At 34.5% G+C, this 19171-nt stretch overlaps 1 protein-coding gene across 1 annotated transcript in view; it reads right to left on the reverse strand.

Moving 5' to 3' along the window:
* LOC149838845 (protein MRG1-like) overlaps positions 1-19171 on the reverse strand; it is a 48363-nt gene that overhangs the window by 12974 nt on the left and 16218 nt on the right. Inside the window, exons 6-8 of the mRNA XM_090006834.1 lie at positions 1972-2012; positions 941-1042; positions 439-518 (exon numbers count right to left, since the gene is read on the reverse strand). Coding sequence (XP_089862960.1) covers positions 439-518; positions 941-1042; positions 1972-2012 — 223 coding nt within the window. The remainder of the gene's footprint in view (positions 1-438; positions 519-940; positions 1043-1971; positions 2013-19171) is intronic.

Here is a 19171-nt window from a genome sequence, read left to right on the forward strand (position 1 = left end):
GAGATACGTAAGAAGGTAGGTGTTGCACCCATTGAAAATAAGATGCGAGAGAATCGTTTACGGTGGTTTGGACATATTCGGCGAAGGCCTAATGATGCTCCAGTTAGAAGGTTGGAGAAATGGGAAAATATATTAGTTAAAAGAGGTCGGGGTAGGCCTAGGAAGACTTGGATGGAGATGATAGGAAAGGATATGAATGCTTTGAACCTCACCGAGGACATGGCGTTGGATAGAAATGATTGGAGGAAAAGGATTCATGTGGAAGACCCAAAATGAATTTCTTTTTTGGTTCATATCGCTGACCCCAATTGTTTTGGGATGAAGGCGTAGTTGTTGTTTGTTTGTTTGTTTGGCACAAAATTGGACAACAAAGGGACCATGATATATGCATAATGGAGCATCAAGTAGCCACTTTTGAATATGCTATATCTGACTTACATTCCATCCTTCTTTGTCCGGTGCTCAAGATAGCTCTTCAAAATATCATCGACATTTGGTACACGTGGAAGTTTAACAAGCTGCAATAGAAAACACATTTTTCAATATTAAGATCACAAAAAAAAAGACTTTCCATTTTAACCAACTCAGGTATTGATTCTAATAAAAGCCAGTGACCACACGACTTATTAAGATGCATGGAACGAAATAGGCTGCTGGTTGTACTGATGGCACTAAAAGTTAAAATATAATAAAATACATCTAAGCTTCAAATTGCATGACAAATTGACAATTGCAACAGCTAAGGCAAATCATCCATACAGCAAAATCTCTACAATAATAAACCAAAGTTGGATTATGAATGCAAAATAGACCACGATGACACGTTGCCAAATTAACAAAACATGAGCATAGAACACCCTAGAGTAGCCTCAGGCCCTCAACAAAATCATTTCAACAGCCATTCATATATTATAACAAATGAGACACCGTGGATAATTACCTTACCCAGCTGGGTGACAAACTTCCAATCATCAACCAGCTGCTTCTGCAAAGTGGAAGGAAATTGAATCTTCATGTGCTTTTCAGGTAATTCAGTGTCCTCCTAGCAGTTCAGATAGCACATAACTTTATTAAAAATACAGATCAGAAAACAAGCATTGTTATCCAACAAAAGAGTTGGAAAACCAAAAGTTCAGGAAAAAGAAAAACTGTTTACATATAAAAGAACGAGCAGACTTTCATGCATCACATACTGATGTCAACAACAGATAGATTAAACAGGGCTTAGAAAGAAAGAAGCAACTTCTTCATCAATAAATTATGAGCAAATAACAAGAGAAACAGACAGAATAGCATTTCGAAATTCAATTTGAATATCGATGCCAAATTGAAATCGTCTGCACAGTATGTTGACATGTAATATGCTTCAACGCAACATTTAAAAACTAAAAGAACGATCTAATTGCCGTGGAAGCTAGTTCCAATGGAGCATCACAATCTCACTAAGGGCTTGTTTCTTTCACCCAAAAATGATGGAAAATGGTCAATTTTCTGTACAAAAGTAGGTATTTCTCCACCATGTGTGAAACAAACACCTGCGCTGTGGGCCCCACCATTTTTTTGAAGGAAACAACATGGTTCCTACGAAATGACATTCACCAACAATGCAATAGAAACATAAATTATTTGAGGATGGCAACTGGCAAGATGTTCAGCCTTTAGCAAATTACTATTTACTTCACAAACAAAGTCCACATAAGAACATTAACAAAAAACTGTGTTAAATACATATAAGGACGAAATTGAGGATGATAAATAATGTGGAGTTCTCCTTAGGTTTTGGCATTACATAGTAAGGAATGAAGGAATAGGTTATAGGACTCACAAAGCCAACCTCATATGGATGGATGAAGACTGAGAACGACTAATGATATACATGAACCAGCAACAAGGATATAAAACCAAACAACACGTATTGGATTGCCACATCACAAACCAATAGAAAAGAAACCATGAATTTCTAAGACATACCTCAACACCAGAGCCACTTTTTCTCTTTTTCCCTTTTTCCACTGAAAGAAAAACACACAAATTGGCTTTAGTAAAAGTTCCCAAAGGAAAATTCTATGATTGATTTAATCAACCCTCAATTGTAATGGTCGATAATCTTTTAAAAAAAAAGATACTTGAATGACATATTCTGTAGCCTGATAGTTTCTTGACAAAAAGACATACAACTTGATCATCAAGCCTACACTGAACTATGCAGCTGCAGATGGAAAAATATATCTACCCAACTATGTGTTAAAATATGTTGATCCTTAAATGTACATATATATATTTATATATATATATATAAAGATACGTATACATATATATATATATGTATACATATCTCTATTTATATATATATAAATATATATATTTTATCTTCCTAAAATACCCTCAAGGGTATTCTTATAAATTAGCATTTTACGCATATTCCAATTGGAATATGCATTGTAATTTTTGTTTTATTTTTATTTTTTTGTTTTTTATATTTTTGGATTTCGTACCACATTGGGGGCCTCCCAAAAGTGACGTTGGGAGCCCCCAACGGTCACAAATGTGACCGTTGGGGGCTCTCCAACGTCCCCTTTGGGAGCCCCCAAGGTGGTCCCTTTTCATGCTTATAAATAGGGGATTTCCCCTTTGTATTTCGTATTCTTGAGGGAGCTTATGCTCCATTGTAATGGGGTTTTCACCCCTTCTCCATTATTCTTCAATGATATGTAACTTATGACTTTAAGTCATATTATTCCCTTTTTATGGGTTTTATGTATTGGCACATTATGTGCGTGTGTTGTTTCCCTTTAATGGGTATATTTGCACTTTACGTGCATAAGTATGGGTTCATTATTGAACCCAAGGTATTCCAAGTCACTTTCTAACATGGTATCAGAGCAAGGTCACGATGGGGTTGTCTCTTGGTGCAACGGAAAGCGTGTCGCTCAAGAAATGGTGAAGTATTCATTGCTCTTCCTAAAGTATTATGCTTTTGAAGTTATTAGGTATGTATCCCTTTTCTCAAAAAGTATTATGCATTTGAAAGTATGTTTCTTGCATATAGTTTGTTCGTTTTGATGGTCATGATAGTTGAATTATTTCTTTTCACATTTCGTGTGCTCATATATTTTGAAAATATCTCCTTCTAAATTTGGTGAAATCGTTTGTTGTCCAAATATAAAATTCGTGTCTATTTATCGAACTACTCATAGCATATAATAGTAATTTATGTTTTTAAAAAATTACCTTCAATTATGTGAGATTTATAGTTCTTAAATAAGTATTTCATGATTGACCTATAAGTTAACTTTTAAAATTATATATGATCTCTTGCTAAAATAATGATCTTTGCTTAAAATTTCTTAATTCTCATATGAACCCTAATTTGATTTGAGTTCCTCTCTTGATTATGGATGTTAGTGCATTTTTTTGAAAAATTTGATATAATCATTATATGAGAATCTCTCACATCTAAAATCTTTGTTGAATCCTAAAGTAGTTCTTGTTAATGATAACTTATAAGAACTCCTAAAAAGTTTTTCAATGTTTCTTTTTTTTGAAAAATTATTTATGATAAACCATTAGGAAAGATTGTTTTAAAAAAAAGAAAGGAATTTTCCACATAGAATGCATAGTTCATCTATTGCATCCTTTTTTGGTATAAATGATTTCATTTTTCATCCTTATAAACTTGTTGGTTTGTATTTTTCATAAGGTTTCGAAATCTCTTAATAATATCTTTAGAAATGCCTACATTGGCCATAATATAGTTTTAGTTGTCCTCAATTGCACTTGTCAAGCATGTAATTACATAATTAAAACTTGAGAATTTCAAGCATTGCTCTTTTTATAAAGTGCATACTTGCTCACTTTTGTGTATTTTTGTATTTTGTGCACATTTGCTTCTCAAAATATTTGCGCTTATATGCATTCCCTCTTTTCTATGATATACATGCCTTAGTGCATGTTTGTTTACACCTTGGTGTGTATTTGTTCAAGTATTGTATGAATGCTTTCGTGCACATCTTTTATAAAGCCTTGTGTGCTTACATGTGTATTGTCTCTTCGTAGACGTTTTTGCATTATGGAGCCTTTATGCATATTTCTTATTGTGAAAAACATAATGAATTTAGATATTGAGTCCTTTTTTAAATCATTGTAAGTGCTTATAGCACTTTGTACGTTTCCGCATATCTCATCTCAATCAAAGAATATTTAAAACTTGTTGTATGGGATTTAATCCCAAATCTATAAATTTTCAAGTACTTTTTCCTTGAGTATTGTGTTAAAGCCTTCTTTGTGAACCATTACGGTTCTTATGATTTCTTTGATTAAAAGCTTGATTGTCTTGATGAATTCTTTATGTTGTGGTCTTTTTGATACAAGACTTCTTTTAAAGATTAGGCATAATTCGTGTTTATGCAAAATTGTTTTTTGATGGATTATATTGGACCTTTGATTCATTTTGTTAATCGGTCCTCTTTGTAAAAACTTTCTGGAAAATGATTCCTTATGTGTTTATTGCCCTTTTGTGGCATTTATATTTGTCCATCACATGTTATTTAATGCATCATTTATTTGGCCTTATTATTGTCATATTAGAGATATTTGTCGAGGTGAGTTATGGGCACCTCGTGTTGTATCATTTTAGATTGTCCACCTTCCATATTATAGATGGTTGTTGAGGTGAGTTATGGGCACCTTGGGACTCTAAAATGAGTTGGTATTTGATCTCTAATTATGAGTGTGTCACTCATTTTTTCTCTTGTGGCCATTGATATTATGGATGCTTCTATGTAAATGTGATGGACATATGGTGTTTGAAACCTTAAATGCTTTAAGGTATATTTAAAATCAAGGTGTTTTGGGATTTTAGCCCAACCTTTTATTTATGAATCTTATGAGTGCATTTGCACATTTGTGATTCCGAATGTTGTGCTTATTGTGCACATGTGTTCTTGTGTTTTTTCACAAGTGTTCTTGGTGTGTGTATGTTCACACATTTGTTCTAAAAAATATTATTTTATCATCTTGTTGAAGATACTTTTACATGCATTTATTCCAAAATGTTATTGTTATGAGTATTCATGTTTTAAAAGGAATATTGTTTCATTCGAGGTTTATTTTCATTACAAGTTTATTGCCTCAAAAGTCTTTTCCTTTTATGCCCATTATCTAAGTGTCATCATATGTAGACAAGAATTTTATTACACCTTCGTGTGTTTTTAGCCCTTTGTTGGTTTTTGCTCTCTTGGTCTAGTAGCTGAATACACTTGTCTTGAGTGTTTTTATATGTAGACAAGGCACGTTGATTCACACCATGGTGTGCGATTTTTAGCCTATGTTGGCGTTTGTGTCCTTGTTCTAGTCGCTTAAGATGTATGCCCATGGTTGGCTTATTTCACTCATTTCAAGTGCTATCATATGTAGAGAAGAGATGTATTATGTTTTAGCCCATGGTTGACTTATTACTCTTGTTCTAGTAGCTGAACATATTTGGTTTTAAGTGTATTTTTTACGTAGACAAGAGATATTTTTTAGTCCATGTTGGCATGTATTCTCTTGTTCTTGTCGTAGATGCACTTATTTCAAGTATTATTATATGTAGACAAGAGGTTCTTTTACACACCTTTGTGTGTATCTTTGGCCTTTAATGGCTTTATATTCTTGATCTAGTAGCTTATACACTTGATTTATGGGTTTTGGAGGACTAATGAGGAAGATGTGTGTAATGGATAAACTATTGTTGAAATTTGCAAAATTTCATTCATGACTTGTGTTTTTCAAGCAAATCATATTTTTGATATGCATATCAAGTTGATTTCTTAGCATTTAATCTATATATTAAGTGCTTATGGTTTTTGCCACCCTTATATGCAAAATGAGTATTATGTATGTCTTTCATAAATGATTTTAAAACCTTGTGAACTCTTGGGTTTATTTTGCCTAAAGTATGCTTGGAGACTTTGTTTCTCTTGTTTGGCACTTCATTACATGTTTGAAGCATGTTCATTAATGAGTTCTTTGAGTATTAATTCATTTCATGATAAGTATATGCATACGCTCTTTATGGCCTTTTTGGGCCCTCATTCAATAATGTTTATGTATATCATGCCTCTTCGTAGGCTTCTTGTGGTGTCCCTTAGTGGACCATTTTGTTATTCCCCATTATGGGGTTATATTTGTCCAACGTTGGACCTTTTGAATGCATTATGCATTCTTGCAATTTATTTCTGCATAATTTGCTTCCGCTCATTTTGTTTTAAACATGATATATGATTTTGAAACTTTGGTGTCATTTTTGCATAATGTGCATCTCTTCTAACCTGTGCTAGTTAGAAATGTTCCATTTGAATAAAAGTACAAAGATTTGTTTTACTTGTTTCTTTGTTGTTATTTCACAGGATCTTGGAGATAGGACAAAGAGAAGTACCCTGGATAGTTCGGGAAATTTGAAGACAATAGGAGGAAGGCTTTTTCAAGTTCCATTGCATCCTTGCCGGAGCCTCTTGGAGTCTTGCCCTTTGTTCAATCTTTTCGTTTCCCCGCAAAGATTGAGGGGGGGTGTTAAAATATGTTGATCCTTAAATGTACATATATATATTTATATATATATATATAAAGATACGTATACATATATATATATGTATACATATCTCTATTTATATATATATAAATATATATATTTTATCTTCCTAAAATACCCTCAAGGGTATTCTTATAAATTAGCATTTTACGCATATTCCAATTGGAATATGCATTGTAATTTTTGTTTTATTTTTATTTTTTTGTTTTTTATATTTTTGGATTTCGTACCACATTGGGGGCCTCCCAAAAGTGACGTTGAGAGCCCCCAACGGTCACAAATGTGACCGTTGGGGGCTCTCCAACGTCCCCTTTGGGAGCCCCCAAGGTGGTCCCTTTTCATGCTTATAAATAGGGGATTTCCCCTTTGTATTTCGTATTCTTGAGGGAGCTTATACTCCATTGTAATGGGGTTTTCACCCCTTCTCCATTATTCTTCAATGATATGTAACTTATGACTTTAAGTCATATTATTCCCTTTTTATGGGTTTTATGTATTGGCACATTATGTGCGTGTGTTGTTTCCCTTTAATGGGTATATTTGCACTTTACGTGCATAAGTATGGGTTCATTATTGAACCCAAGGTATTCCAAGTCACTTTCTAACACTATGTCCCCCCCCCCCCCAACACACACACATCTATGTCAAACGGATACTACATTTTTACTCCCATTCCATGTCCCCTATATATTTTAGGCATATTAGAAAATTTGAAACTTCATAAAAATGGCCATATCCATGTGACATAGGTGTTAAAATATGATGTATATTTATATATATATATCTATATATATCGATTACGACACATATACATATATATGATATATATATATGTCTACGTGTCTATCTATATATATAAATATATATATATATATTTTTGTAAAACCCCACAGGGGTATTTCTGTCATTTCACCTATACACGCATATCCTTGATATGCTTTTTCTTTTCTTTCTTTTTCCTTTTTTCTTTTTCCTTTTTGTATTTTTTACTTTTTCCTTTTTTACATTTGAGAGGGGTCCACATAGAGTCGTTGGACCCCTCCAACGGTCATAAATATGACCGTTGGAGGGGCTCCAACGACTCTATGGGAGCCCCTCCTTGGGTCCCTTGCTGTGTATAAATAAGGGGCTCAGCCCCATGTATTCTTTAAGCTTCTTTTGAAGCATTCTATGAAGTGAGATATATTTTTTTATCTTCTTTTTGTGCTTGACCACTTTTGTGGTTTATTTTGCCCTTTAGTGGCATCTTGTGTATGTGCGTGCTTCCGTGCTTTCACTTGGAGACGTTGCTCTTTTCATTTGGCACTTCATTACAATAGGCATGCACACATTTTAGTTATTAAGTGTGGCTAAACTGCTAAAGTCAACAAGTGTAGAATGTTTAGGCAAGCAACAATATGCATTTTCGAAAAGTTTTGCATCTCTCATAAACATAGTGTAAAAATCTAAAATAAACCCTAAGGATGCAAAGATAAATGGAAAAAAAACTAGAAATAACAATGGTAATAATGGGAAAACCTAAGAATTGAAGAAATTTTCATGTTGTAAAGAACTTCCTTGTGACTTCTATCATTGTACTCATCGAACATTCAAGGCTACAATCTGAAAAGTGCAGAAATGGCTGTTACAATCTGAGCAAAAGGTTGCCTGATACCTAAAACAGATACTTCATTTTCACTCTTGTACCGCATCCCCTTGTGCACTAGTCGTATTGAAAAACTTCATAAAAATAGTTGTAGAGATTTGTCTTTTTCCGGTGAGAAAATGATTCCTAACCTGCTCATGTAAACACCCTCACTTGGAGAAAAATGGTGAAATTTCCATGGTGAGAAAATGTCTCCTAGGTTTGCAAGAATGCCTGCTTTCATCCATCTCTCCCTTCCTAGAGATCTTTAAAAACCTTGGGACTATTGACAATAATACTATTTTAAAAAGTGATATCAATCAAAAAGTGATATCAATCAAAAAGTACAATCAATTGAAGAAACTCAACACTTCAGCAATGTTAAAATGTAGTCTCATATTTGTATGAATGTATATATATATATAGATACATTTACATATATACCACGTATATATGCAAATCTCTCTCTCTCTCTCTCTCTCTCTCTCTCTCTATATATATATATATATATATATTATGTAGTAAATCTTGTAAAACCCGACAAGGGTATTTTTGTCTTTTTCATTTTGCGCATATTCCAATAGGAATATGTTGTATTTTTTTTTTGCTATTTCTTTTCTTTATTTTCTTTTTCTTTTTCTTTTTATTATTTTCTTTTTTATTTGGTCAAACCTTGGGGGGGGCAATATAGTCGTTGGGTCCCTCCAACGGTCACATTTGTGACCGTTGGAGGGGCTCCAACGACTATGTTGGAGGCCCCTCCAAGGCCTCCTTTTGTCTCCTTATAAATAGGGGTATTTCCCCTTTGTTGTATTTAAGCTTGAGAGCTCAAGCATTTTCATTTTTCTAATATATTGTGGCATTTCATGCCTTTGTGCATGTTTGTGTTGTTTTATGCCTTTGTGCATATTAGTTCAAGTGTTCTTTGAGTGCCTTTTGTGCACATCTCTTGTGAGGATTTAGGGCTTGTATGTGTATTGTCTCATTGAAGACAATTTTACATGGTATTAGAGCTTGGTTAAAGATTGGAGATTGTGTGATTGGCTTCTTGGATATTGGAGTGGAGGCGTCTCTTCCTTCATTATTTTAGAAGGGCTTTACAATAAGATCTAAAAATCTTGTTGCGGTACGTATTCCTTCTCTCATCTTTCCTCTCTAATGGGTGAAAAATAGTCTCACTTCTCTCTTGGTTTTAAACTCAATGGCTCCAACTATCACGTTTGGGTTGGAAACATGGAAGCTCACATAAAAGGGAAAAGTCTTTGGGGTTATGTGAAAGGCACAATCCCGGAACCGGAACCAAAAATTACCTTGATGGAGAAAGGTGAAATTAGGATCCATGAAGGGGAGGAAAGAACCAAAGCTCTTGAGGAATATTCAAAAAAGCATGATGAATGAGAAATGAAGAATTTCAAAATATTGTCTTGGATTTTTTCTTCCATTGAGACCAAAATCAATGCAAATATTATCAAATTCAAAAAAGTTTCTCAAGCATGGGAGTATCTTGAGAAAATGTATACTTCTAGGGACTTGTCCCATAAATATTATTTTCAAAAGAAGGCTCTAACTCTTCTTCAAGGCGAAATGACCATTAGGGAATATTTCGCCGAACTTTCTTCCATTTGGGATGAGCTTGCTATGCTCGAACCAAAATGAAGTGGAGAGGTGATTGAACTTCGATACAAACAATTAGAAGAAGATCGATTCTTCAATTTTTTGAATGGGCTAAGGCCCGAATTTGAGCAAATAAGGTCTTCTCTTTTGTCATCTTTTACTCCTTCTCTTAAGGATGTTATCACCAAATTAAGTGGAGAAGAAACCCGGATGGGCATAAGTAAGCAAGGATCTAATGTGTTTGTGGTTCTATCCAATTTCGAAGACAATGATGGGTCAATACGATGTCTAGGCCAGGAAACAATTTGAGGACCTATCGTCCCCCTCATTTTAAGAATCAAAATCAAGGAGGAAATGGTGAACAAAGTGCAAAAAAAGATTATAGCAAAATTATTTGTCATTTTTGTAAAGAACCGAGGCATATTAAACCAGTTTGCCCCAAGTGGAAGAAGTTGTTCGCCATGGCCATGTTAAATTATGTATCAAATCTTGTAATTTCATATATATTTTATATATATAAGGTGATACATATACATACATTATATATATGTATATGTATCTAATTAATTATATATATATATAATATATTTCTTGAATGTTACCCATAGGGGTAGTTTGGTCATTTCACCTTTCTTGCGCATATTCACCTTACAAATATGCTTGTAATTTTTGTTTTTCCTTTTTTCCTTTTTCCTCTTTTTTCTTTTATTTCTTTTCTTTTTTACCAAGTCAACTATCTTGGAGGGCCCACTCTTATAGACGTTGGGCCCTTCCAACGGTCACAATTGTGACCGTTAGAGGGGCTCCAACGTCTATAAGTGGAGCCCCTCCAAGGCTCTCTATGGTGTATATAAATAGGGGTTCTCCCCTTGTAATTGGTATGGCTTTGGGTCAAAGTCCAAGCATTCAATAAAGCTTTTATTCATTTTTAGTGCTTTTGTGAGATTGATTGATTTGTGCTTTTTGTGCACAAGTGTTCTTTGTGTTCTTATTGTGCATAGGTGCACTTGTCTTTCACCAGGAATATTGGGTCTTGATTATAGTATCTTGTTGAAGATACTTTTACATGGTATTAGAGCTTGGCTTAAAGAAGAAAGCTCGTGCATTCTCCACATTCTTGGGTGCCTCAAAAAACATGCCTTCAAGACATTGGAGATTGGAGTGGATCATTTCCTTCGGCCAATATTTTAGAAGTCTTCTTTGTCAAGAAAGATTTAAAAATCTATTGAGGTACGTGTTCTTTTTTTATTTTTATCCTCTCTAATGAGCGAAAAAGACTCACTTCTCGCTTGGGTTTAAACTCAATGGTTCAAACTATCATGTTTAGGCCGGTAATATGGAAGCCCATATTAAAGGGAAGGGGCTTTGGGGGTATGTTCAAGGTTCGATACCGGAACCCGAACCAAAAATTACTATCATGGAAAAAGAAGATATAAAGATTCTTGAAGGAGAAGAAAGGCAAAGAGCTCTTGAAGATTATTCAAAGAAACATGACGAATGGAAAATGAAAAACTTCAAGATCTTATCGTGGTTTTTCTCATCCGTTGAAACTAAGATCAATGCCAGCATCATCAAATTCAAAAAAACTTCCAAAGCTTGGCTATATCTTGAAAAAATGTATACATCAAGAGATTTATCGCACAAGTACTACCTTCAAAAGAGGACATTACCCCTACAACAAAATGAGATGACTATTTGAGAATACTTTGTCGAATTATCTTCCATTTGGGATGAGCTTGCTATGCTAAAACCCAAATGGAGTGGTGAAGTTATCGAGCTTAGACACAAGCAACTTGAGGAAAATCGTTTTTTTAATTTCCTAAATGGCCTTAGACTCGAATTTGAACAAATTTGGTTCTTTCTTCTTTCTTCTTTCTTCTTTCTTCTTTCTTCTTTCTTCTTTCATTGAAGATGTTATTACTAAATTGAGTGGGGAAGAAACCCGTATGGGTATTAGTAAGAGCAAACCTAGCATCCTTGCTACCTCTTCTATTCAAGAAAAAAGTGAAGGAGTGAATGTCGTTTCAAGACCGGGTAACAATGTGAGGACTTACAAACGTCCTCACTTCAAGAATCAAAATCAAAGAGGAAATTGGCAAAATGGAAAAAAAGACTATAGCAAACTAACTTGTCATTTTTGTAAAGAACCGGGGCATATCAAACCTATTTGCCCAAAATGGAAGAAATTGCTTGTAATGGCTACCACATCTCAACCGGAAGAACGACCATCCTCTTTCAATGGGTCTCTTTCTTTACAACAAATTATGGAAGCACTTCAACATCTTCTCAAGGAAGGAACTTCCGGAGCCGCTATGACAACCTCTTCACCCCCCGATAAGATATCTTAACTTTTAGATTCTGGTGCATCATTTAATATGACCCCAAGTGCTTGTTCTCTTTCCGAATATTCTAAAAACTCTTTTCAATCTTTTGTCTCAACGGCGGATGGAACATCCCTTGAAATTAAAGGAATAGGCAATTTTGAAAAACAATATTTTTTTATTCCAAAAATTAGATTCATACCAAAACTAAATTTGAATTTGCTTTCAGTTTCTCAACTCTCGGACCATGGTTGCGATATAAAATTCTTTTTTGATAAATGTTGGATACAGGATCGCCGGTCCAGGAGGCTGATTAGGGAAGGCTCTAGGAGAGGAGATCTCTATTATGTTGACTCTCTTCAAGTTCCCAAGAATCAATTTTGTAATGTTGTCCAAAATAAGGATATTCATGTATGGCATAAGAGACTTGGACATCCCAACATTGTTAAAATTTCATATTTACCTTTTATTAAACACCTTTGTAAAGGAGATTTTGTATGTAATGAATGTATTCTTGGGAAAATGAAAAGTTCACCCTTTTATCAAAGATCTATGTTTATAACAAAACCTTTTGAAATCGTTCATTCTGACGTATGGGGTCCGGCTCCTGTGATATCCAAAGGAGGATTCTCATATTATGTGATTTTTGTTGATGATTAGAATAGGTATTGTTGGATATATTTTCTCAAACATAAACATGAAGTTTTTTCGACTTTTAAAACTTTTCATATGATGATTTTAAATCAATTCAATGGAAACTTAAAAATTCTTAGATCCGACTCTGAAGGAGAATACCTCTCAAATGATTTCAATAGTTATCTTGAAAGTTGTGGTATTCTCCATCAAAAATATTGCCCAAAAACTCAACAAAACAGATTAGCCGAACGAAAGCATAGGTACATTATTGAAACAACTTGAACTTTGCTTATTTAACAAAACATTCAAAAAAACCTCTCGGCTGAGGCAACCCTTACTTCGGTCTATCTCATAAATAGACTTCCATCAAAGAATTTGAACAAAGTTTTCCCTTTTGAAAAATTATACGAGAAGGAACCTGACTATAGCAGGTTAAGGGTTTTTTGTTGTAAATGTTTTGTTCTTACAGATAAAAATGATAAGCTTTCTCCAAAGGCCATTCCTTGTGCCTTTCTTGGTTATTCAGAAATCCAAAAGGGTTTTAGGTGTTATGATGTTAGAAATGACAAATTATAAGTATCCAGAAATGTGAGTTTTTTAAAAAATCTTAGTGGTTTCGAAAGTTTTAAAACTCATAATGAGAATGTTGATTATTCCTTTCTATTTGAATTGTTAGCTAAAGATGATGATACAAGTGATGAGGAGTCAACTCAAAATGACTCAAGAAATAATGAAATCGAGGAAACTATCACCCATCTGCTCTCTCCTCCTCATCAACATTTCGATGAAGGAACATCTAGAGATCCCATCACCTATGTTCATAGAGATAAAAACACCTTCAGAAGTGCTCTTGAAAGATATGATGACACCAGTAGGACTGTCTCTCCAAGAGAGGAGAACCTGCGAAAAAACGAAAGACCTAGGAAAGCTCTCTCTAGGTTTATCTCAGTCTTAGTGCCATTCATTCTTACGTAGAACCTAGAAATTTTGAAGAAGCACGAAAATGTTCTGAATTGGTAAAAGCTATGGAGAATGAACTTGGTGCTCTAAGAAGAACCAAAACGTGGGAGTTCCAATATCTCCCTAAGGGTAAGAAAGTAATAGGATGTAGATGGGTATTTAAGGTAAAAACTAAGAGCGATGGATCTCTTGAGAGATATAAGGCTCGATTAGTAGCAAAGGGATATAGTCAAGAATATGGGATTGACTAAGAAGAAATTTTTGCCCCTGTGACCCGTATGGTCACTATCCGATGTCTCATCATCGTTGCCTCAATCAACAAATGGAACATCTATCAAATGAATGTTAAAAGCATCTTCCTAAATAGTGATCTAAACGAAGAAGTATATATGGATGCTCCACCAGGAATGAAGACTCTCAAAGAGAAAGTGTTTCGCCTTCGCAAAGCACTTTATGGTTTAAAACAAGCCCCCAAGACTTGGTATGATAGATTTAACTCCGTAATGTTAGAAAATGGTTATTCATCTTGTTTCACTGACACTGCCTTATTTGTTAGAAAAAACAATGCAGGGATTGTAATTTTGCTTTTATATATGGATGATATGCTTATAACCGGAAGTGGTTCTAAAGGGGTTAAAAGCATAAAATCAATTTTGAAAGATAAATTTGAAATGTCTGATTTGGGATTCCTAATTTATTTTTTGGGTATTGAAGTAGCATACTCTCATAAAGGGTATTTTTTGTCTCAAACTAAGTTTGCCTCTGAGATTATTGACATGTCAGGTATTACGGATGATAAGGTTTGCGAAACTCCTACTATAGTGGGAGCCAAAATGAAGATTGATGATGGTATTCCTCTCTCTGATCTCACCCCTTACAGGCAACTTGTGGGATCATTGAAGTATCTGAGTATTACTAGACCAGATATTTCTCATGCAGTTCATACTGCAAGTCAGTTTCAACATGCACCAACATCGGTTCACATGAGTGCAATTCTGTAGGTCGTAAGATACATAAAGGGTACATTAAATAAGGGAGTATTCTTATCCTCTTCTTCTGAATTAAAGTTAATTGCTTATACTGACTCTGACTGGAGAGGTGACCCAAATAACCGTCACTCCACCACTAGTTTTTGTGTGTTCTTAGGAGATTCATTGATTTCATGGACATATAAGAAGCAAAAAGTATCTCTATCGTCAACTGAAGCTAAATATCGGGTCCTGGCAACTACTACCATGAAAATCGTACGGATTCATCAGCTGCTAGAAGACATGGGGATCACAATAGAAGGGCCCACTAAGCTTTGCTGTGATAACAAGAGTGCAATTTATATTGCCAAAAATCATACATTCCATGAGCAGACTAAGCACATTGAGATGGACTGTCACTATGTTCGAGAATCCTATCTAAAAGGAGTCATAGATCTTCCATATGTTACTTCAGAATATCAATTGGTATATTTCTTCACCAAAGCTTTGTGCGCTCCGCGATTCAACTTTCTCCTTAGCAAACTTTCGGTCATCTTGCCCTAAGTTTGAGGGGGGGTGTTAAATTATGTATCAAATCTTGTAATTTCATATATATATATATATATATATATTTTAATGTTAGTCGTAGGGGTAGTTAAGTCATTTCACCTTTCTTGCGCATATTCACCTTACGAATATGCTTGTAATTTTTGTTTTTCCTTTTTTTCTCTTTTTCTTTTCTTTTTGACCAAGTCAACTATCATGGAGGGCCCACTCTTATAGAAATTGGGCCTTTCCAACGGTCTTGGAGGGGTTCCAACGTCTATAAGTGGAGCCCCTCCAAGGCTCTCTATGATGTATATAAATAGGGGTTCTCCTCTTGTAATTGATATGGCTTTGGGTCAAAGCCCAAGCATTCAATAAAGCTTTTATTCATTTTTAGTGCATTTGTGAGATTGATTGATTTGTGCTTTTTTTGCACAAGTGTTCTTTGTGTTCTTATTGTGCATAGGTGCACTTGTCTTTCATCAAGAACATTGGGTCTTGATTATAGTATCTTATTGAAGATACTTTTACAGGACACCACTTCTCAACCGCAAAAGGAGGAGACCTCTTCAAGTGGAGCTCTTTCTCTAAACCAAATTGTGAAGGCTCTTCAACCTCTTCTCAAGGGAGTCATCTCGGAAGCCGTTGTGTCTTCCGTCTCTCCTCCAGGTAAAACTTCTTGGCTTTTGGATTCGAGTGCGTCTTTTTATATGTCCCCGAACATGTATTCTCTTTCCGAATATTCAAAAAATAGTTCTTCATCTTTTGTTTCTACCGTCGATGGGACTTCTCTTGAAATTAAAGGAGTTGGGAATTTTGAAACTCAAAACTTTTCCATTCCTAAAATTAGATTTATACCAAAATTAAACTTGAACCTTCTCTCCCTTTCCCAACTCTCGGACCATGGATGTGATACTAAATTCTCTTCTGATAAATGTTTAATACAAGATCGTCGGTCCGGAAAATTGATTGGGGAAGGCTCTAGGAAGGCAGACTTATATTATATGGATTCTCTTAAAGTTCCTTGAACTTATTTTTGTAATGTTGCCCAACATAAAGATATAAATGTTTGGCACAAAAGACTTGGTCATCCCAATATCACCAAGTTATCTTATTTACATTTTGCTAAAAAAATTGTAAAGATACCTTCTCTTGTAATGATTGCATTGTTGGAAAAATGATAAGTATTCCCTTTGAACAAAGATCCATGTTTACTTCTAAACCTTTCAAAATTGTTCATTCGGATGTTTGAGGACCGGCACCTGTTGTTTCAAAAAGAGGGTTTGCCTATTATGTGATTTTTGTAAATGATTTTTCTAGGTACTCTTGGATATATTTCTTAGACATAAGCATGAAGTTTTTTCATGCTTTAAATCATACCATGTAATGATCAAAAATCAATTTAATAGCGAATTAAAAATATTTAGAATTGATTCTGGAGGAGAGTATCTCTCAAATGAATTCAAGAAGTATCTTGAAGATAGTGGTATTGTTCATCAAAAGTAATGTCCTAAAACCTCTCAACAAAATGGGTTGGCCGAAAGGAAACATAGGCATATATATCATTGAAACTACTCGAACTCTTCTTATAGCTTAAAATATTCCAAAAACTTTTGGGCCGAAGCGGCTCTTGCATCTGTTTATCTTATCAATCGTTTACCATCTAGAAATTTGGGTAAAAAATCTCCTTTTGAAACCCTATATAAAAGGGAACCATATTATAAAAGATTGTGAATTTTTTGTTGCAAATGTTTTGTTCTTACAGATAAGAATGATAAACTTTCACCTAAAGCTATTCCCTGTGCCTTGGATATTTTGAGACTCAAAAAGGTTTTTGTTGTTACGATTTTAAAAATGATAAGTTATATGTTTCAAGAAATGTGACGTTTTTAGAAAACGAGAGTGGTTTTGAAAAGAATGATTCTCGTCACGAAAATGTCGACTATTTTTTCTTATTTGACCTATTATCTAGTAATGATGATATGTCTAGTGATGATGAAATATTATCAAATCATGATAATGACAATGAAGCAGATATTAATAACTTCAACTCATCAAGTACTCAAGAAGACAGAACAACAAATGACCTAATAACCTATTCGCGTAGAGATAGAAATACTTTCAAAAGTGCAATTGAGCAATATAGTAATTTTATTCCCACACATGACACCAGACGATCTGAAAGAAATAGGAAGCCTCCAACAAGATTTGTCACTTTTGACTCTTTTTCACCTAAATATAGAGTTTGTCTTAATACCATTCATTATTATTTTGAACCAAGAAATTTTGGAGAAGCCAAAAACTGTGTCAAATGACAAGAAGCTATGAAAAATGAACTCAAAGCCCTTAGGAAAGCTAACACATGGGAATTTCAAACTCTACCTTCTGGAAAGAAAACTATAGGTTGTCGTTGGGTGTTTAAAGTTAAGACTAAGAGCGATGGATCTCTAGAGAGGTACAAAGCTCGCTTAGTCGCGAAAGGGTATAGTCAAGAATATGAAATTGATTATGAAGAGACATTTGTACTTGTAGCACGGATGGTTACAATCAGATGTCTTATCGCTATTGCGTCTATTAAAAAATGAAATATTTTTCAAATGAATGTTAAAAATGTTTTTTTAAATGGTGACCTTAATGAAGAAATTTATATGGATGCTCCACCAGGTATGAAAATTTCTAAAGATAAAGTTCTTCGTCTTCGAAAAGCTCTTTTTGGGTTAAAACGGGCTCCCAAAGCCTAGTATGACAGATTTAACAATGTAATGTTAGAACATGATTCTTCTTCATGTTACACAGATACTGCCTTATTTACCAGAAAATTTGATGCAGGTATTGTCATATTATTATTATATGTTGATGATATGTTAATAACATGTGATGATGCCAAAGGAGTCAAGAACATTAAATTCGTCTTGACTTCGAAATTTGAAATGTCAGATTTAGGATTTCTAACATATTTATTGCGAATTGAGATTGCTTACTCCTAACATGGTTATTTTCTATCTCAAACTAAACTTGCGTGTGAGATTATTGATAGGTCAGGAATCTCAGATGACAAAATTTGTGAAACTCTTAAAATAGTGGGCTCGAAAATGAAGATCGATGACGGGATTCCTCTGACCGATCCTACTCCTTATAGACAATTGGTAGGCTCGTTGATGTATCTTAGCATCACACGACCTGATTTGTCACACATGATTCATATTGCCAGTCAGTTCCAACATGCTCCCACAACGGTTTACATGAGTGGCGTTCTTCGCATCATCAAATATTTAAAGGGAACTGCAAATAAGGGAGTATTTTTGTCTTCATCTTCTAAATTAAAGTTAATTGCCTATACTGATTCTGATTGAGGAGGTGACCCCAATAATCGTCACTCCACCACTGGTTTCTGTGTTTTCTTAGGTGAATCGTTGGTCTCTTGGAGGTGCAAGAAGCAACAAAAGGTCTCTTTGTCCTCCACCGAAGTTGAGTATAGAGTCATGGAATCTACAACCATGGAAATAGTATGGATTCGGCATCTGCTAGAAGATATGGGAGTTCATATTCAAGAACTAACAAAGTTATGCTGTGACAATAAGAGTGTGATTTACATTGCCAAGAATCATACTTTTCATGAGCGCACAAAGCACATAGAGATGGACTGTCATTATGTTCGAAAAGAATATTTAAAGAAGGTTATCGATCTTCCATATGTGGCATCTGAATATCAACTACCAGATTTCTTCACCAAGGCACTTTGTTCCCCCATATTTAATTTTCTTTTGGGCAAATTTGCGGTCATCACACCATAAGTTTGAGGGAGGGTGTTAAAATGTAGTCTCATATTTGTATGAATATATATATATATATAGAGAGAGAGAGAGAGATACATTTACATATATACCACGTATATATGCAAATATATATAGTAAATCTTATAAAACCCGAC

The sequence above is a fragment of the Nuphar pumila genome, chromosome 5 (genome assembly GCF_984573655.1).
Source record: "Nuphar pumila chromosome 5, dmNupPumi1.hap1.1, whole genome shotgun sequence".
NCBI classification, from domain to species: Eukaryota; Viridiplantae; Streptophyta; class Magnoliopsida; order Nymphaeales; family Nymphaeaceae; genus Nuphar; species Nuphar pumila.